The sequence below is a fragment of the Temnothorax curvispinosus genome, unplaced genomic scaffold, assembly GCF_003070985.1.
Source record: "Temnothorax curvispinosus isolate PA1 unplaced genomic scaffold, ASM307098v1 QBEX01017949.1, whole genome shotgun sequence".
Lineage (NCBI taxonomy): Eukaryota > Metazoa > Arthropoda > Insecta > Hymenoptera > Formicidae > Temnothorax > Temnothorax curvispinosus.
Window position 1 is genome coordinate 12855 of NW_020227729.1, and position 22153 is coordinate 35007.

Consider the following 22153-nt stretch of genomic DNA (forward strand, 5'->3'; position numbering starts at 1 on the left):
CGTTTCGTCCACGTCAGTCGCGAACATGAAGCTCATCTTCCGGAATTAGCGCGCAAGATTGAATGACGCGTTCCGAAGCGTACAGCGATATATAGCGTTGAATATCTAACATATAGCTCACGTTATGTGTACTGTCGAGTACATTTTGGAACGCGTCCCAAGCCAAGTCGCGATTGCAGCACGATCGAATAAATTTGTAATCAGATAACGCGCGCGCGGTATGACGAGCGTTTTATCTCTCACGTATGTATATTGAAAATTCTACGTTTTTTTCCCCGCCTCGTACGCACCAACGGCAAAGTGATTGCGACGAGACCACTTGATCAGCAGACGCGGCGTCATCCTTCGTCTCTCGACGGCTCTCTCTCTTATCTGTCCTTTTTCTTCCTTCGCGACAGAAGGATTTTCCTCGTGACGGTGCATCGTTCTCCGACGAGCGGACGATCGCGCATCCCGCGGCAGGAAGGAAACGTCCTTTCGACGACACCGCGACGTTACTTACTGCTCGTTCGCTCGTCCGTCACGCGAACGGTTCTGACCACCGAGGCGCTCGCATCCTCGCATGTCGCACGTCACGTTGTCGTCAATGTGATTTAGCGCGCGTGCGCAATCGAGATACGCGCGAGATCACATTCCAATCGCTGCACACGAGAAAACAATTTCCTCCCTTTCGGAGCAGTGGGAAAAAGTGGCGGGAAGAGACAAAAGATTGATTCGGATCTATAATTCGTGTTTATAGACTCGTCCGTTGTATCGTGTATATACTGCTAAATATTAAAGGATAAACTTTAAACCAATAACCTTAATTTAAGTAACATTTTGTTATTAAACTTTAAATTAATAACAAAATATTATTTAACTTAAACCTTTTATTGATCTTGAACCTTAAGTTAAATAACATTTTGTTATTTTTAACTACCATGTGTGTCGAAATCAATTATTTTGACACAAAACAGTAAGATACTATTTTAAATTTTAACTCCACTGCAGTTTACTTAAATTAACGAAATATTTTGAACAGGAATGGCGACTTATAAGAATGGTTAAAAATGACTCAAATGGAATATAATTTGACACTACGAATTTAACAGTGTATATCACTTATCGATATGTATGCGAATTCGATTTACGAGCAAAACAGAGCAGAGAACTCGCAACCTTAACTTTAGCGAGAAATTTTCTGAAGAATACATTTCAAATCGAATTCTTTCTCGGGTGTAAAATATTCTCGGGTAGTATCTTTTATTATAAAATATAAATAAATATAAACCATTTAGTGTAAAATACGGTAAAATGTTTAAAAATTTTATAATGTAATTTTCCTCGAGGAGATTCAATTTCTATATTAGGACTTGTACATTATACGCAATGTATTTTTATTTAGGATACTATAGGTCTAATCTCGCGTATAATATACATCCTAGTATAAGAAATATATCTCATATTTGCATATTTCCGAGAAAAAATTTTTTATATATATAAGTATATATATAAAATATGTTCGCATATGTTTTCTCTCTCTTGTATAATCTCTGTTCGCTCGTCATATATATTATAAAAAAAATAATCTTTTGCATTGTTTTTTACAACAAATAAAATTGCGATTAAATTATATATTCTTATATTTTATATATATAATTATTACATATGTATGTACCTATATGATTATATATAGGCAAATTTTTTATTTCTTTAAACTTTGTTTTTTTTTAAGAAACAACGCAAAAATTATTCTTTTAATTGTTTTCTATAATTTTTCTTCTTATTACTTTTCTTGTCTGTACGAACGAGGAGATTATACGAGAGAAAGAAAACATATACGGACATATTTTATATATAATTATATGTAAAAAAATTTTTCCCGAATTAGGATATGTACAGCCAAAATTATTAAGCACTTTATTAAAACAAAGTTTTTTCAAAATAGCATTTATCTATTTTTAAAAGAAATAAAAAAATTAACACACTTATAACAATAATTAATAAACGCTCCACTAAACAACTTTTAAACAACAGAAATCTTTCCTGATATTAAATTCAGTACAGCATAATGATTATAAGGGTGCCTAATAATTTAAGGTTGTATATTATGCATCTCGTATTTCTATATTAGGCTGTGTATATTATACGCTAGAGAAACCAAATTTAGTCAAATTTCAATGTATCCGGTCATAAATATTAGATATTCAGGAATATTGGCTCGGTGGGTAGGGTTACGCGAATAATATTAATAACGTAGTCGTTCGGTGAAGCGAACAACATGGTTTAGTCAATTATCTGAATGATAATTCTATATTAGGTAAATTATGCAATATACGCGTCAACGCATATACGCATCTGTAATTTTATTAAACCGTTGACGGTGTATAATGCGTCTATCGATTCGCTGCTCGCATTTGTTGCAATTGTAAAATTTATAAATTCGAAAAAGACAGTACCTGATATAAAGTGTATGGAATGCTCTATGCAGACATCGTAAAAATACAAAAGGTAGATTTTTCATTAAAATTAGTACGAACGACATACGGAAGCCTCGTATCACAACTATGATGCATTCGAATAGGAAATGTCAATAAAAAAAAAACACAAGGAAGTATATGTCAGATTATTCATTCTAATGCTGTTGTTTCCGTACCGCATGTCCTACCGCAAAGGGATTTCCATTGTGGTTACTTTAGATTGCGAACAGGATTTTCTAATGATATATGATTAGCAAAGTGACAACTCAATGACATTGTGCAATAGATAAGTTATCGTAAAATACATAAACTCTCGCTTTCTCTTTTTCGTACAAAAATTTGTATACATAATACATAGCATATAAGAGAACAAAGATCACAGTAAGGACTTGAGTGAACTGAAGTAAAGAATGCAAAGCAGATGTAAAATTCGCTTTTTTGCGAAAATACCACTAAACAGAGATAATATTGGAACACACAAAATGTTTTTAGCCAATGTTATATGTGTGTATTTTTGTATATAAATCTAATAAATTTAAATAATTTAATTATTAATCTGAAGTCTTCAGAATTCCACTAGAACTTTGAAAGGTCTCAAGATTACTGATCAAATTATTTAGATTTCTTAGGCAGTCTCATACAACACGTATGTATTTACACATGCAATGTAATTTGATAAGTCACATCGATACAACGAGTAGATACGCTGTTCACTATTATAGTAATTTAAGTTTATTCAAACTTTGCTTTGAAAAATGATGTAATGATTATATGTTGTACAAATAAAAATTCTCAATAGTCTGTGGTTTTTTTTAAATATTTGTAAATTTAAACTTTAGTCGTAAACACGTAAAACAGATAAACGACGAGACTGATAATATAATCCTCCAAAAAATTTTAAAGTCTCTCTTTAACCAAATTACTCAGAAATCTTCATAATGCTTAAAAAAAAAACGGCGATTTATCTGTAGGTTTGGAGTACGTTTTCCACGTGGAAAGCTTCATAAGTTTTGGCTCCGTCAAGCGTGAGTGCGCCCGCCACGTGTCGCTCGTAACCTTTTTTGTCGTTAGATAAAACGCGCACGTTCGGCGTATAATCCAATTAGTCGCGCAAGGCACAAAAAAAATAATGCGCTACCTCACACGCTGAGTACCACGTGATAATTACGATTTTCGCTTACATAAAAAAAAAGAAAAAAAAAAACGAGTGACACGAACGATCGTGACGCTCCAAAGCGCCACTTATAAAAACATTTTACGGCTTGTATATTATCAATATAAATAATATAAAATATGCCGTTTCTACATAGTGTGACATTAAATACAACATGATATCGTTGCATCGTTTATTACCTTGAAAATGACTAATTTTTTTACGCATCTATAGATGCGATTTTATATATAGATGCGATTTTATATATAAAATTGGTTCATTTATCGGTTTCCATTTTTTTTTTAAGGCGATTATTAAGTTAATATTCTCATATTCCATTAAATTGTAAATTCTCATTATAGAGATTATATATTTTGAATTTATACATTAAAAAAAAATAGCAATTTTATTCGCTTTATGCAGAATTTCTTATCAATTTGCCGTCAAAGAATGAAAGAAATCGCAACATGCCGCGAATTTGTACCGATGTGTATTACTTCGTGTGGTAATCACATGTCAACACATGTATTTAATTACGTATAAATAATTGTGAGTGTTTCATACTTTGACAAGTGCTAACAAAGTGATTGATGATTACGTGAATAATTTCATTATTCGTGTTTCGCCGAATCTTTCTCGGCGATTTTAATTACTTAAGGATGAATTTGATATATATCATTTTATTTATTTCTTGGATAAACATTTCCTTTTTACGCATTTTATCTTTGATTCTATAGAATAATCAAGTACAACCTCACAAGTATAATCAGACTTCCAAGCCATAAATTTTTTATAAATAATTTTATAAATGAATTAAGATGTAATTAACCCTTACTCGCATGGAGTATAAAATACACTCCAGCCTTAGGAATCTACTAAATTCACAGAGTAAAACTTTTTTTTCGATTAAATGCACAAATTGTTTTTCAATTAAAGAAGAATTTTTGAGCTTATCTTTATCTAGAAGATATATAGAACGTTATAAACCTTTATAGATTGTAAATCATCAAAGAGAACAATGAAAATTGAGATATAATATTAGGATGTAATGCACCCCACGCGAGTAATTATGTTTAAAGAACTCGCGAGAATAATGTAGAGTTAAACGTCTAAATCTCATTTTAGTTTAGAATATTTTACAATTTACGCTGCATGTATACACATTATGAAATAAAGTTATGCATAAGATAAAACAAAAGTTTCGCAGTAAAAGTCAGTAATCAGATGAACAACAAAAAATTAATAATAGAATACTAATTGGTATGCCTATATCATCTGTAAACATATTCGTTGTAAACATAAAATCGAATGGAAATAAAATGTAAATGAAAAAGCAGTGCCAAGTCTTGTAATTCTCGCGTAAATCAATGGCAAATTTTTTATCGATTATTCTATTAAATACATATAATTTAATATACATGTTTAATATAACTTTTTGTTATAATATTATCGTATAACATAAAGCAATATCACAGCGTCAATTATATAACATTTTGTTTAGATATTGGTAAAATCTAAAGAATCGAGAATAAACGCGCTTAAATTCCACGTGACGTTGATGACGTGATGATATGGACTCAAAATTGTCAGAGTTAATTTAACAATTTAACGAAGCACTAAGCAAACTGAAATTGACGACTTTCCTATTTATCTTATATGTAAATTTGGCCTGACTCATCTTATCAAGTCTCGGAAAATATTCTGCGTCACTATGAATAATTAAAATTCGTCGAAATAAATTCTGCGAAATTGGAATAAATCACATTATGTTTCACGCGCGTATTTCTCTTTGCGTTGAAAAAGGACCTTATCGATTACTAAATCGCCGAAACAGTCACACTTGAACAATCCGAATATATTCTGTTGAATATACGTGTAAATGTGCATGTCATCTTTTTTCTCATTTTTATATGACAGATAAAACTCATTAAATTTGCTCACAGCGAATGAATCATCTTCGAAGTAGGAGCAAACAAACTCGATCGGGAATCAAATATCCAACCTGATTAAATGTCACCCTTGTTTTTTCTTTGTGATGCATCTCCGGATTCGTGGCAGCCTTGATCTTTCGTGCTGAGTGACTATTGCTATCATATATACATATATAGAGATGAACGAGACGAGCAAATTACGGAAATTAAGTGCCCTTTGTCACACTTTCGCGACGAGAGATATCTCATCGCGGCGGAGGGAAAAATGAGTAGACGAGTAGAGAATTGCAACATGTATCGTGATTCATTCCTAATGCATTTCAGCGTGTAGCTATAATGTAAGCCGGGAAACAGTGAAATGCCTTAACACGATACACCGTTGAAAATGTTCTTCTAAAAATTTAATCATAATATAAAAAAAATATTATGTATATGTATTAATATAATTATATGTAATATGTATTAATATATTTATATATGCTCAGCTGCGGCTTTGAAATCATCAAAGTACCAACATTTCTTATTGATTTTATTATCTAGCAATACCAATATTATCATATTTCGCTATTCTAATAATTATTTCAACGATTATAAGTATGCATCTTATATTCCATGAATATTATTTGATTATATTTATTACTTTATTTTGTAATCATATTTTTTAACACATTTTATCGGAGAGGTCACTCTTTTCTCAGTTAATATTCAAAAAATTATAATTCAGTAGCTCGTTATATAATTTTCCATTTCGCGGATCTCGCGTGCTTACGGACGACCGTTAAATCGCACGATCCAGCATCGGTCTCGTGATCAAAAAGATGGACCGGACAACGTTTTAACTTCCACGTGGTCCGGCGTCGTACGTGTGCGCGGGCACATTTACGGCATTTACGCCCCTAGGACGATCCCTAAACTCAAATTAGCCTTGAGTTCTCCTTAATCCGTGCCTGACTAACCGTGCGTGTCACGCTCGCTGCATATGTGCGAGCCGGAGAGGAACGGGCGATGAGAGTGGCACACATCTGTAAGCCACAAACGTTGCGGGGGAGAACACAACACCCACCAGTGTGACATACATGGCTGCGTCGTAATCGTTTAAGAGGTTAAAGCCCTGTTTCATACTTCGGGATACATATTTTTCTCCTTCTTCCTCTTTTCCGTTCTTTCTCTTGCGAAAATCTGCGCAGAGTTCATCCACGAGACATGCATGTGCGATTAAGTCGGCACGAGGATAGAAGAAGAGGATAAAGAAGTTCAGTCATCCCTCCCTTCCTCCCATCGCCGGGAATAACATTAATCTAAAATTAACTTATTTAATTTTTACTTAATTATATGGACATGACTCTTGTCAAATTAGAATCATTAAGATCGAATAAATCTAATTTAAAATAATTCACTATAGATATGAATACGTGAAAAGGAAATTTATCTAATTGTAAATTTTATTGTTTTTTTTTTTACTTTTCGCCGTCTTTTTGCAACATCTCATCAGTCATGGTGACATTTTATCAAGATAAGTATATTTTAGTTTTTTTTTACGTAAAGATAAATCTCAGTAAATGCATATACGCAAGATAGTTAACTTTGATTATAACTCGTTCGAAATGAATATTAGTCTTATCATGTTCGTTATCTTGGATATTCTTTCTACATATAAGAGAGACTTGGCTCATTAAATAACATTCGTATACGCTTGTATTGTCGCACGTATACGGTGCTTAGAACGCGAGATCGTGCAGCTCATTGCCATCATTACGCGACAGATGCACAGGGGTATTTAAAGCGACACGCTCGTAAAAATTCTAATTAAACACCCGCCCGTAATATATTGCATTACACAAAGCGGCACACCCGTAAAAATTCTAGTCAAACACTCGTCCGTAATATTGCATTACACAGTTCGTGGTTTCCCTGTCAGGCTTCATTACACGCGTGGTTTCACCCTCGGCGAATGCGCTCCCATGCAAAAGACTGCACTCGTACCGCATAAGCGACAGGAGAAAAAAAAAACGGAGAGAAAAAAAGAGAGAGACAAGCCACCTCGGTCAGAATTCGATTCTCGCGTTTCTATTCTGCGTCTGTGATTCGTCTGACGTATCGAATAACGATTGATTAGAAGTGACCGAGAATCTAAAGTTAAATCTCGATAGATGCAAAAGCTTTACCTCTCTTTTTATCGATACATAAAATTATTAAAGTATTAAAAGTATTAATTAAATTCAATTTAGTTATCCTATAACAAAAAAGATCGTCAAGTGTAATAAATAATAAAAGAAAAATAGATCTAAGAATTCTTCATTTTTTATAAAAGCATTATAAAATATAAAGCAACGAGTATAGTCCAAAAAATAAATTTTTGGAAAATATAAAACAATAATAAGATTATATTATTTACATTTTATTCGACTTTCCTATTTTATGACTTCTCCTCGTTTATAAATATAAATATATCTCTTGATGTTTTTTCAATCGAAAAGAAAGTTAGCTCACAATTTTATAAACGAGATAGTTGCCAGCGAGAATGCAATGCTCGCGATTAAATTAACCATAACAGCGCGCCAGTTTCCGCGAAGTTTCGCGCTTTTAGCTGTTCAGGAAGAATGCGCGGCATGTACTTCCGACTATTCACGGTTTGCTTGCTAATGCAATAACGCCAGACGCGCCAGTTAACAAGCTAACACTTCCTCCCGTGTCGGGCGTAAAGACATGCACATTCGCCGGTCACGAATATTTATGGGGCTAATAAAAGCCATGCCGTGCTCAATTAGCGAAATGGGCTTTAAATACTAGATTCGGCAAATTGGCTATCAGAGACGGAGTAGGCAGTATGACTTGCATCGAGGAAGTAACCGCAAAATTCAATTTTGAAATTCCCTATCCGTGAGAAGGATATATGTCTGATAAAAGGGCAACGATAGCGCGAGTCTTTTCTGAGAGAAATCAACCATGCTATATATGCATGGATTCATAGCGAAGCCGAGTGTATCAAAATCTGAAAATTGTCAAATACGTATAGGTATGCGGATAATCCTCGAGCTCACTTTATGGAATTTCGGTGCAAACGTGAAATTACATTCACGGCGGAAACGCACAATAAATGAAACTTCAAAATTCAATTTACGGGAATTACGTGACAAAATGATTATTTCCGCAATCTTTAATCGCGAATTTCGTAAAGCGCGCGGTACTCGCGTATTGATGAAATTTCTTAATTAATGAAATACTAAGGAGGAACGATTATAAGCTTTTTCCGAAAAAAAGAATAAATTAGTCTCTTCCACGCGGAAGAGAGCAAATAAACTCGACTTGAATATTTGTAGAATTGCTGCATAAATAATACACAATTTCTCTTGTGATGACTTTTTCCTTTTTCATCGTAATTTTTATTAGATAACGAATTTTATATATGGATATCGAGACGAACAAGGATAAGCGAAGAACAAAATAATATATATAGATCGACATAAATGCGAGAAAAGTAATTATTATCTTCCGTTATATCGAGTTTGTATCTCTGTGAAATTAATATCCCATTTTTTAAATTTTATTATTGTATTGTAATATAATTATTAATTAGTTAGTTCTGATTCTTTTCCAAAGAGAGTTCTAAAGTAGCCCAACACAATTCAAAAAGAACTGTCGAAGTTAAAAGCAAAAAACAATTTAAAGAAACGAGACGCCAACTTTACGTTTCTATTATTTGGAAATTGATCTCACGACATTTTTTTATTTTAATCAGAATATCGATTTAAATTATAAGATTTTTAGTCATTTATCTTTTCGGATCCCTATCTTTTGCGCTTAAGAACTCTTTTCGAAATTCTTATCAAGAATTCTCGAACGCTTTAAAAACGAGTAAGCTGGGGAATCGATTGTATCGAAATTCTGAGAGAAAACGGATTAGTGCTTAAATCGCAGAGATCAGAGATAGTTCAAGTACGGTAAGAATCCGGGACTTACTTCCCAACGCCAGGGCCAGATCCACCATGTATATCCAGCGTAACGTTTTTCTGCAAACACTCATGATCTTTTCGGTGCGGGACGCCGTTATGTTGTTGATGTCCTCCACGGTTTCCTCCGCCAACGTTACAGTGCTGCACCTCGTCAACTGCTCTGTGGATCTCTGAAAAAAAAGGAAAGAATTTGTTGAAAGATTGACACACGTTACTTGTGTTAAGACTGACACAGGTTAAACACACACAGCCAGAAATATATGAAAAATACAAAACGTAAGACGCAGTAATACATAGATTAGTTAACAGCGCGCGCATTCTCTTCCGAAATATCATGCTTTATATTACATTTTATTATATAATAGATAATAGCATTATGTAATCCTATATCTCGAATTTCCCTACTCTCGATGCACTATCTAGATTTCTAGATGAACAAATTGATCGGCCGGCTTGATTACGATTTATAATACATCGAGTAAACTATTACCGCTGAAGTCACGCTTATGTGACTTTATATCGAAGTCCAAAAGATGGGGTAAGTTTTGTTAACGACGCCGATGACGCGTACGTGTGTCGACGGATTGAATAACATGATACATGAGTGTTGCTACATGCCGATCCGCGATATACCGGTCGCATCGGTTTTCCACCGCAAGCTGCAGTCGCGCGAGATGCGAGCGGGTTATTTTTTTTTCTTTTTTAACGTGGCGGTGCGTTTTTCGTAAAGTGATCCCCTGTCAACGGATCGTTTCGACAACACGACAACTTAATCGAATTACGCTTCGTCGGAAAACATAAAGCAACTCGTTTCGTTGACCGTATTATCGCTAAATCGGTGTTATCGCTAACGAGAGCAGCGCAATAATTTTCTTTATCATGGCTTGCGTATTAAAAATCGTTAAACGATATTGGGAAATATATTAATAATGTTTTTGTCGCTAATAACAGCGGTTAACAGATCGCAGATGTTGAAAATTCTATCACGCTGCTTGAACGTCCAACAGGAACCAACCTCTTAACGGCTTCTAGCCGCCCTTGGCATACTTGTCGCCCCCAAACATTAAGCTTTGTTATATCTAAATGTTCTAATGCGATATCACGAAACGATGGCTTTACTTACATTAACATAAATATCAATTTTCGCACGATTATACCAGCGTGAGAAAACTTCGGAGTTTTTGAAAAAATCTAAAATTTTAAACGTAAAATTTTAGTAGTATTTTAAACAGCATAATATATTTTATTCACACATATACTATTTTAATATAGTATAATATACTTTAAATTATACTATAAAACTTGAAAGAATGTTGTTCGTTCTCAAAATGAGGAAAACAAGATTTATATTCACAATTGTTCATTTTATATGAAACGGCCAGAGCAATAAATAGATATACCAATAGTTTTATTTTGAATACTGATCAAAATTATTGAAGTAGATACTTTAGCATGCTTGTGAAAATAAATACGTGTAGGTTGAATAGTATTTGATTGTAGGTACCTTCTAAATCTTTAGAAACAGTCGCGTATATAAATAAGGTACCTTGTAGCGGGACAAAGACGAAAATGCAGTCGTTACGCACGTGAATCACTATCGTTCTCAAAGAACAGAAACATTGCCCTTAAATTTCCTGCCACCAACGTCGCAAAGAAATTATTTCGACCACCTGTTGGATCTACGGCTTTCTTTCACGGCCTACTCCGGTCGTGGTATATACGTGCAACTCTAAATCACTTCAACCCGTGTTTTCTACTTCTTGGCAAAACATCGTTCATGAATTCGAATGGATTTGTCGTGTACTTCCGATGAAAAAAAAAAACAACAGGTTGTGAATATGCTTTGACTAACAATAGCGGATGGGGCTAAGTCAAACCCTAATGTCACCTGGATTTAAAGAAATCCCTCTGTGACTCCCCGCTGGTTTATGAATTTAAGTCAGTTTCGGCCCAATGGTATGCACCGGACTTACGAGACTGCTCACCTTTTTTTGAACCCTTAGTTTCAAGCAACATACAGTCCCAGGATCCGTATCTTTTATGGTCTAATGCAGGACAGTGGACATAAAAAAATATAGGACATAAAATGTGTAGGCTGTCCTCACTTTCTGTCCCGCATAATCGGCAATTCTTTTGCTCAGTAAGTTCGAGTTTGAGCCTTGAAGGTCTTGTGAGGTCAATTCCAATTCTCAGTTTGTCTCTATTCATTGCCAAAAATTCCTTCCTACTATTTGACAAAGGATTCTTAGCGGTTTGGATTGTTTGCAGCCACCCACGGCCTCTGATGAGATCAGGTGCTTCTACCCCAAGTGACTCTTCATGGTTTTTTTTACCAACAAAAGAAGACATCGACAATCTGTTCAGCTGGGTCGATCTGAGTTCCTAGCTGTGCCAGCATATCGCCGGGTATGATTTGATTAATTTTACTCGGAAATTGTTTGCTTATACATCCTTAATATACAAGACATCTCGAAAAATTTGCACGAAATCTTGAAGATCTCCGTTTTTAATGAAAAATCCAGAGCGTAATAGCTTTCTTGAATTTTGAACCTCAATTATCGTATAATGTATTGTAATGCTTAAATACAATTTCTAACATTAAGGTCAATTTGAAATTAAGTTAAAAATCGAATTTTGTAATATATTACGACTATTCAATTTTTCAAATTATAAAAAAAAGTTTTTCCATTTTTTTAAATTTAAATGCATGCTTCTCTCTATTCTGTTCGATGTTGCTTAAATACAACGCACATAGCGAAAACGTATAACTTTTAGCTGGCTTTTCCATCGCATTCAAATTTTACTGTAAATTCATCCGCGATGTATTCTTTACAACTCAAACTTTTGCTGTAAATCCAGGATGCAATCTTTCGTCCATCGTAAATAGAGGTAATAATAATCGAGCGTGTTCCGAGCGGAAAATCCGGCGATTAATCGGACGTCGTCGTATAGATTGCGGTGCATCGATTAACGACACTTGTGCTCTAAAACGCGATAATACATCCGCGTTTCGCGGAGGGGGACTAGGTGCGCGCAGCGCGTCCAACTCGGTCATCCACTATGAAATAATTAAGGGGAAAACGACCGCGGGGCCCCGTTGAACAACATCGAGGGGTTTCGCGTGTAACGCGAGGGGGCCAAACGTTGCGTACGCGTCCCTGCGACTTTCTGCGCATCATTTTTCATTACTCGCGTCAATTCGAGGCTCGCGGGTGTCGTTATTCCCCCTTTCCCATGATAAATTTTAATCTTTTTACCGTCCGCCGTATATATTTGCACAATTCCAATCTCGCGCGTGCTATTTCTACATATTGTTAATCATTACATGCGCATGTTGCTCACCGATAAAATACGACCTATGCACGAAATCTTCTCCGTTTTTTGAATAAAAAATCCAGAGCGTGATATCTTTCTTTTTAACCTTAATTATAATTTTAAACCTTAAAAACTAAATTAAATTAATTAATTAAAAATTAAATTAAATTAAAATTAAAAAATAAAAACGCAAAATGCAGTTGCAATACGATCTTCAGATCAATCTTCGATCGGTTTTCTTTCTGAATTTATCTTCCGTCCAAATTTTAATAAATATAGCAAGATAATTATAGAGTAACCTGTACACAAGAAAAAAAAACTATCAAATCAACACTGATATACTTGTATGTATGCAAGAATATATAATCTTTTATAAGAATTTCAACTTTTAATTTTAACTTCTTTTTTATTAAACCATATAAAACTTCGTTTAACTGTATAAATAACTTTATTCAAGCAAGTTTTCTTCGTTTAACGCAATATAATCTCATTTCAAGATTATATATTGCATATGTACAAGCATATCAGTGTTCATTTGACACTTCTTTTTTTCTGTGTACGATTACATACTACAAAAAATAAATTATTTTATTTATTGTCAAGAAGCTGATTATTAAAGTAGCAAATAAACGAATGAGCTTCGATTGCAATTAATTGGGTGCGAAGTATTTGTAAGAAACATTTCGTAGATTCTTTCACGTGCGCCGACGGCAGTAAAGGATTCAACAGATAGTTAAATCTGTCTTGAAAGCGATATTGCTGCACAATAGCGCAATCAATTTCGGCAGATCAGCGAACGACAGTTCTCACAATCTGATTCAAAAGTTTATAAATTGGCAAAGTTTTCATTAGCCTTTTAACGCGTCATGTGTATACGTATTAATATTAATAAACTGTGGTATAGTTTGATAAATTATGTAATAACTACTGCGTCGGATATTACGAGGTAAAAATTATCCGAGATACGACAGATAATGCGTTTTCTATCTATTGATAAATGGAATTATCTACAACTTAATGTGCAAACATACAGGTGCTATCGGCACCATTATTCGATGCATCGAATAATGCATGCACATTCCGACTACAGTCGTTGCTAGGAAAAAAAATGAATATTTACGTTCGACCGCATTGGTAATTTTTCGACGTAGCAAGCGTAATAATCATTACGGTTAGCTATCTTTTCCAAAAGCTGTAATTTTTAGATATATGCCGATATACTTTTTCGTTATCGAGAATATCCGTTTTCACGTGCCGTTAGATAAAACACGTTTACGGTCGATTTGTCGGTTCAATGTTCGGCGAAATACCGGCAACAAAACTGCCGTTGCATGTTGCAACAACGCGAAATAAAAAAGGAAAGAAGAAAGATATATGACAATCGCGCCAGACAGAGATATTTTAATTATAGCTGGCAAATAAAAAATTCGAGCCGTATTATGTTAATTAGTTACGCATGAAGCTGAATTATGTATATAAACGTGGTACATGGGCGTGCTAGAGGGCGAGATAAACAATACTAAATTTGCATATTTACCATTGTATGTACATTACGTTCATCTCTTACATTTTTTTACGGGCACGTCGCGTCCCCTTCTCTTCTAATTTTTTGACATGTAACTCTAAATTCCGTCAAAAAAGTAGACTGAAAATATATTATAAAAAATATAAGAGAATTACGACGCGACTATGAGAAATGCTCGTTAGTTTTTGTTAATCTGATCTTTTTGAAATATATCGCTTTCGAAATTAGATTTTACGACAATAAGTCGGTAGAGGTACGTATTTTGCACTACCCCTCCCCCTCCAAACCTGCCAAAGTTTTCATTGAGCTATTGAAACAGGTAGACCGTACACAAGCGATGTGTACACACGTCCCACATAGAATCCAACCAGAGCTAAGTTTAGAACAAAATGTTACAGGTCACGAGGCGCACTAAGCACACGACAAATTATCATCGACTATTCTCAGTGATAACGCGAAGAAGTACCTGCGTGAGCTGCGCTCAATCCCAAGATCTAGAACTTATCATCGCGCATCGTTGTCGACTGGACTGACCGCAGCTCGCTCGTCTGAGAGAACTTGATTGTCGCTTCTCACCTGGTTGCTCGATAAACGTGGAACTTGCGAATTTGCGCGCGACAGCGAGGCCGATCGGAGTCGGTCAAGCTCATCGCCGGAACTCGTAAAAGGGCTTTAAAAAAAAAAAAGAACAGTTTCGCACACCAAAAAAAAATGTGCACACGTGCGTCCGCGCAATCGATCGCGAAATCGGGATCGCGGCGGGTCGCGATCTCAGCGAGGGGATCTTCCGGAAGGTCTAACGAGACCGACGGTCAAGCTGCAACTGCTCGGCCGCCAATGAGCCGTACCTCGCATCTCCAATCAACTACTTCCTCGCAAGCTCAAATTAAATGTTCTCTCTACCCACCCTGCTTCCCCACTACCATCACCAACCACCACCATCGCCGTCATCACCACCAACGTGGTTTGTCGTTGTCGCGGCTGCCGAACGGACTCTCCCGCGTGTTCTCGCTCTGCTCACGGTTTACGGTTGCGTCGCGCATTGTGCGAGTAAGACCCTCTCTCTATCGGGGGGCCCTTCGTATCCTCCGGCCCCCTCTCGGATCGTCGGACCCCAGGGTGAACGAAGTTCGAATCGGCCGGCTCCGAAAATGCGCCGCGTCGCATCGTGCAGATGTGCTCTCTGCCCTCATTCGACCTTTTCGGGGTCTTTATGTTGCGGAGACGAAAGGAAGAATTAATTCTTGCTTGTTTGATGGATTTATAAATGTATCGAGTTCGCGCGATGTGACGTTAATTTAGCTCGCGTATACATATAGTTTATCAGATTCAATATTTAGTAATAGGAAATATATTGTAATAAATTATATAAATAAAATTTAATATTAAAATATGAGAGACCTTCTCTTTTTGTGTATAAAAAATATATTTAGAATTTCTAACTTTTTATTATACATTATTCCTTTTGAGGCCTTTTATATCGTAAATGAAAACAGAAATTGTAATTATTATTCATTACTAGACTTATATACAATAATTAATTCGCGTTTATTTGTTTTTTAAATCTAGTACTACAAACAAAATAAATAGATTTAACAATAATTAGTTTAAATAAAGCAGACATAAAATGTAATATTAAGCAATATTTGTAAATATATTTTTACTTGTTTTTATTAATGCAATACGTGTTTTTAATATAATATGCAAGTCTATTTTCAACATACGGCATAATATAAAAACAGACGGATGTAGAAGAAAATATTGTTTTGATATTTAAAGTAATGAAATACCGAAAATTCTTATACATATAGTATAATTCTTATATAACAATTTAATTATTATAAGTCAGTTGTAATGTAGTTAGTAATTTCATATTTAGTATCATATTTAGCGTCATATGCTGATCTTTTACATCGAAATAAGTATATCATAACATAATCTGGTATATGAAGCATACAGTTGCGCAATCACAATCGATTTAATCATTAAATCTGATTTACTCTCTACAAAGGCAAAGTAAGCTGTTCAATTTCATTAATTTGCTCTCCCATCACTCGGATAATTCATTTCTAACAAAATAAATTATAGCGGTGCATTCATATGTCAAATAGGCATATGAAGTTGAAAAAGTCAGCAAAATCCAGTTTCTTCTAATTTATTATTTCCGGCAAGCAAAGCGATACAACAAGACCCAACAAGCTACCTATCTCCGTAGATTTTTTCGCTTTTGTTGCAAATGTCACATATTATACATTATACTTTATCAAACCTGAGACTGCATGATGATGATATAGTTGAATCAAATAAAAATTCAAGCACATTATCAATAGATATTTCTCGATGTCGTTTGTATAAGATATAAGATTATTATTTTATATTGATTAATGTGCAAACAGAAAATTGGGAAAGTATCTTGTAATTCTACAGGAGTGCTTCTACCTCATTTGTTAGTAATCTCAAACTATTTTATGTTTTAAATTGTTTACCAACTCAGAATTGATCTTTCCTTCAAAATGAAAATATTAACCAAGTTGCAACTTTACAATTTTCAAGTTTAAGCTAAACAAGCATATGAAAGTACTCGAATAACAGTATATTGTACATATGCATTGCATAATAATGTTTGTACATGATAACATGAGTTATATACATGATAGCACGTCTAGATTAGCCGTATTGTCCTCTGAAAAGAGGCAGGAGCCAAAAAAAAATAAAAGAAAAATACAGCACTAGATAAAATTTGTACATTTTTTAAGTCAACATTAATAGTGCGCACGCGCATGCAGATACACACACACACACAATATTGTATAGAATTGTTTATTGAAGTGAGAGATATATTACACATTACGAAAGTATACAACACTCATGTTCCGAAATTAAAATGTAAATTTTGCTCAGTTAATTTTGCCCAATCACTGCATGTGTCATACAAGTTATTTTCCTAATTACATCAAGATGAATCGCAAGAAATCAAAGACGTGTAAAGAAAAAGTAAAATAAAAGTTATAGTAAAATGGAAAAGAATCATATGCAATTGCACAACCTATATAGAAACAAATCTACTATGTATTCATTTATTCATTATATAAAATGCAAAAAAGATAATACATAATGTAGTGTATAGTTAATAAGAAAAATTAACTGGGAAAAAAAGGGGAAATATATTTGCTACACAGCAGCACTAATTATATTGAATTTTTAATATTCAGATTATTTAATATTTAACTATTTAATTTTTAATATACTTACAAAAAAGTTTATCCAGAACAGTGCCGCGAAATATTAACTCTTTTATTCTCAAGTTATTTAATAGCTACAAACAAAGTATTTGTTTATATTCTTTCGTTTAAGAACTTTTCTACGTATTTTATTTTTATTTTATTATACTATGTATAATAGTTTGCATTGTGAAATTATTGTATATAATGAAAACCTTTATTTTTAACTTTGATAAGTCATAAAATATTTCAAGAAAGTTATTTTGCAAGACTTTATTGCATTTATGATAACTCTTATCACCAAACCGTAACGACAATAACTAAAACATTCTATTTTACCTTATTTTACCGAGTTGTAAAATATACGTATCAAGATATGTACATACGTGTTATCTACACAAACGTAAAGTCGTGAGAGTCGTAGAGAAGACTAAGGAACTAATATACGTATATTCACCGATATGAAAATATAGACAGCAACAATATTTTATTTCATAATTCTAAATACGCAGCCATATGGCTACAATGGAAACGAAAGGGTTAAGAAATAATAATTTTAAAATTTATTTCAAGAAAGAAAAGGTGTTGCGTATGATAAAATGGGCTAATTTCGTATCAATTCGATTGTTAGTAAAATCTAATTAGAAACTAATAAACAAAGTAACTCAGGAAGTAGCTGTATAATTTTGGCAAATTTATTTAATTTAAATATACTCTGCGCGCGTGCATGTGCACACAGCGCTGTTTTTGTATAAATATTCACTATATATGTGTTGCATAATTTATATGTTTTCAAACCATGAATATCCCAGGTAGCACATACACGTTTCAGAAATGTTGTATAAGCGTTTTTCCGAAACGTTTTATAACTGATTTTTAGAAACGTTTCTCATGAGTAAAAACGTCCATTCGAAAAACGTTCGATGGAACGTTTCTTTTCCGATAAAATAACGTTTAAAAAATTATTATAGAAACGTTTTGTTTTAATGATAAGGACTTTTAGATAAAGACATTTAAAATTCCTATTTTGCACGTCTTTTGAACGTGTTTATGACGTCTTTGAGACATGCGTGAGAATGTTCTACAATTCTTTATGCATATACCATCTATGACGTCTATTCTTTTTCGAAGAAATTCCTGAACTGGCGCACATTCGTGCAATAAGTTAAAGTGAAACAAAATTATACTTGTCTCACTCTGACTTAATTGCATTACTGATGTGCATCAGTTCAGGAAGTTCTTCAAAACGGAACACACGTTATATAAATGTTCTTTCAATGGCCACGTTCAGCAGAACGTTTATTTTGCAACTGTTGGAAGTTTTCTAAACTCAGATTTGTCCGATGACAAATAGATTAAGACCGGTAGGACAAAATTAATTTTAGTAAATAAGTGGATATATGTGCATGGATAAAATGATTTATTTTCTGCAATAATAATTAGTGCAATATAAATTTAAATGTTTCAAAAAAGGCTATTAAAGCTATTATATATATATATGGATAAAGCAAATTATAATTTTGAAGGGAAAATTTAACAAATAGGTATTTTTGTTAATTGTAGAAACGTAAAAAATACGTTTCTTAAATCATGGTTTCAAAAACATTTTTGTTCAAACATTTCTTAATGGTTCTTTACGGTTATGAAACTATGTATATACGTTCAAAAAACGTATATGAAACTAATATGTGCTATCTGGGATTATACGAACGTTCGCGAATGCTTTTACGTGTCCGTATATATTTTCGTGAAAAATCTACAAATTACGCATTGTTAAAATCCACATCGAAATTAAAAAAATATAAGATTTTAGTTTCGTGTGAAAAAATAAGTTTCCGCGAAAACTTGTTTGTTTGCGATAATTTACGTGTAAAAACTTAAAAACTACTGAGATATAGATGAGATCAATTTCAAAAAAGGAGGCTGATTAAAAAATCTATATTGTTTACGTAGATTACGTTCGTCCTTAATTCTAGAGTAGATTGCTAATCAACAGTCTTTTCTAACTAATCAGCAGTTTGAGGTATAATATGTATAATTATTAGAGTTCATATGAGACTAAACATTAGTCTAATTAACTACTAACCGTTACTTCCGTAGACCAACTTCTTAATTAACCGTTAAGAGATCAGTGATTAGTAACCTACGGCGAACAGCGTATCTGAAGAAATATTATATATTCAAGATGCTCATTCGAGAGCTTAAAAATCGCCAAAGACGAAAAAAGAATTGAATCAACATAAATAAAAAATGAATAAAATTGATTTTATCTAAAAAGTAGATTGAGAAAAATCGATAAAAATTGGTTTTGCGAAATCATGACAGTTCGAATCCCAAAAATTGGAAATTCTTGAGATTATCAAATTTCTTTTTCCATTTCCTCTATGGAAGATAAAAAGTATCAAGTATCTCACGGAAAACAAGTATCTATATTTCTTTCTGTTGGCGTCTCCGTCTACCTACATCGTTAAATCGACGACAGAAAAATATAAAATCAGAAATTTCGAAACTAATCTCAAAACATTGAAGGAAACAGGTATATTAAGATATCTAAGCCAAATTATCAGAACACAAAAAATTTTATATGGAATTTGCTATTTTTTGCTTTTAAAAGTAATTTTTTTTCTCCAGCTATTAAAAAGTTACGAAGGGCTGGATAGCAAATAATTATCAAATTAATTCCATATAAAATGTTTTGTGTTCTGATAATTTGGCTTAGATAGCTTAATATACCCGAAGGAAACATGAGAGCATAAGCATTATTCTTTCTCGCTTATTTGTTAGATTAACGACATAACTCAAAAATTGTAATTTTCTAGTTGTTTGCAAAATTTTAATAATTAAAAACATTGAAACTTATCTTCTGGAAAATTTCGTTTTCTGAGTTGTGTCATTGTTGCAGCAAATGAGCGATTTATTGTACATAACTATGATTTTTTTTCCATTTAATTACGTATCTTTCAAGACTTTTGTTCAACATCTTTCAGATTTCTCTCGGAATGTCTCTCCTGTCCGGTCGAGCCATTTCATAAATCCGATTCCTTTTGCTTTTTATCAGCCGGGAACCGGGAGTTCGCGCAATCGTAACCGCGCGAAGCGAGACGCGAAACGGGAATTGCGGGAAATTCCAAAAGCACGTCGCGTTCGCGTCGCAGCGTCCGCTGCATATTTATGAGATGCAGCTAAATAAGAATTCTCAATCGCGCGCGTTCAAGGAGAATCGAGAGAAACAAAAAGAGAGAGAGAAAGAGAAAGAGAGAGAAAGAGAAAGAGAGAGAGAAAAGAAAAAGAGACATTTCCTCGACGCATTTTCGATCGTTTCTCTTTTCGATCGACGCTCTTTTCTCTCGACTCCCTCGAGCGCGCGTAAAAATATGTGCGGAATCAAAAATTGAAAATATTCTCACCTCCATTCTCATAAGCTTCCTAGCGATCCTCGAGTATCCCGAATAGCAGCGCGGTCAGCAAAATATATCTCGAGTCGACGATATCCAGCCTGCGGGACACCTGTCCTGATCGCAGAGGTATCCTTCCTCGCGAATCGTTTACACTTTATTGGAGCAAAGTGGATGCGAAGTCCGGACGGTCCGGACGTAGCATGGGACCGGATCTGTCACATACGTGACAGCACGCTGACACACACTGACTCAATACTGACACTACTCGTAGCACTCCGGCACTCGCAGCGTCCGCGTCACCGCCGCCGTGATTCAACCATCGGGAGGTGAAAGCGGGGGGTCTCCACCCCCTCGTCCCCGTCGCGTCGCTGCTACCAGTCCTTTCGGTTCTTCGGTATTTGCGGCATTCCGCGAACGGTCGGTACGGAAGATATTCTACTCTCGCGTATCGACCATGTGCTTTCACTTTCTGCAATTAAATAATAAGACAAACATAATTAATTTTGGAAAACTAGAAAGAAAAAGAGAAGAGTACAAAAAGGTTCAACGACAAAGCACAAATCTACGTTGAGCCTTTCTTGGAACATAAAATATCCACTTTTCTTTTTTTACTTCTCTCTCATTTTTTTTTTACTTTTTGATTTACTCTTATATTTCCTAAATTTTTTTATTGGCACAAAGAGCGAATTGCTTTCTCATTTGCAATATTTCTTTTCTTGTTTCTATACTTAAAGATTATATTAAAGCATATCGAATTAATCTTAATTTTCGTTAATCACAGTAGGTACGTCCTCTTATAAGGCTGTGGATAAATCCCATGAATTCTTATGCATTTTTATCTTTATTAGCTAATACAGTACCACTTTCTTGTCTTTTTAGCATTCCAGAAGAATGCTGCTTTTAAATAAATGTCTAGTTCATAGTTGCGAGTTTTTACATATCTTATTTCTATATACTCTCTTCCTTTTTACTTTATACTTTCCCCGAAATTTTATGACAGAAAGATATCTTTCATCGTCGTTATAGATTTCGTCATTATAGTTGCTTTCCATTTACACTCAAGTGATCTGATGAGTCATTCAGTTATGTGAGTATTTTATATTCAGGTAAGATAAGTTATTTATTTGTACTTATCCTGCTTATTTTGGTGACAAAGCTATCGCATAACAATACAGATTCGTAGCCTCACTTTTAATGT

General features: G+C 34.1%; 1 protein-coding gene across 4 annotated transcripts in view; it reads right to left on the minus strand.

Annotated features, from left to right (window-relative positions):
• Positions 1–22153, minus strand: part of LOC112467975 (phospholipid phosphatase 1-like) — a 31705-nt gene that overhangs the window by 8858 nt on the left and 694 nt on the right. Inside the window, exons 2-3 of one of the 4 annotated variants that reach the window (XM_025036943.1) lie at positions 20965–21424; positions 9504–9666 (exon numbers count right to left, since the gene is read on the minus strand). In XM_025036943.1, coding sequence (XP_024892711.1) covers positions 9504–9666; positions 20965–20976 — 175 coding nt within the window. In that variant the 5' untranslated portion in view covers positions 20977–21424. Of the gene's footprint in view, positions 1–290; positions 517–9503; positions 9667–14348; positions 14457–14802; positions 15175–20964; positions 21425–22153 lie in introns of those variants that run through there. The other 3 variants (XM_025036946.1, XM_025036944.1, XM_025036945.1) reach the window with 3 other exon arrangements.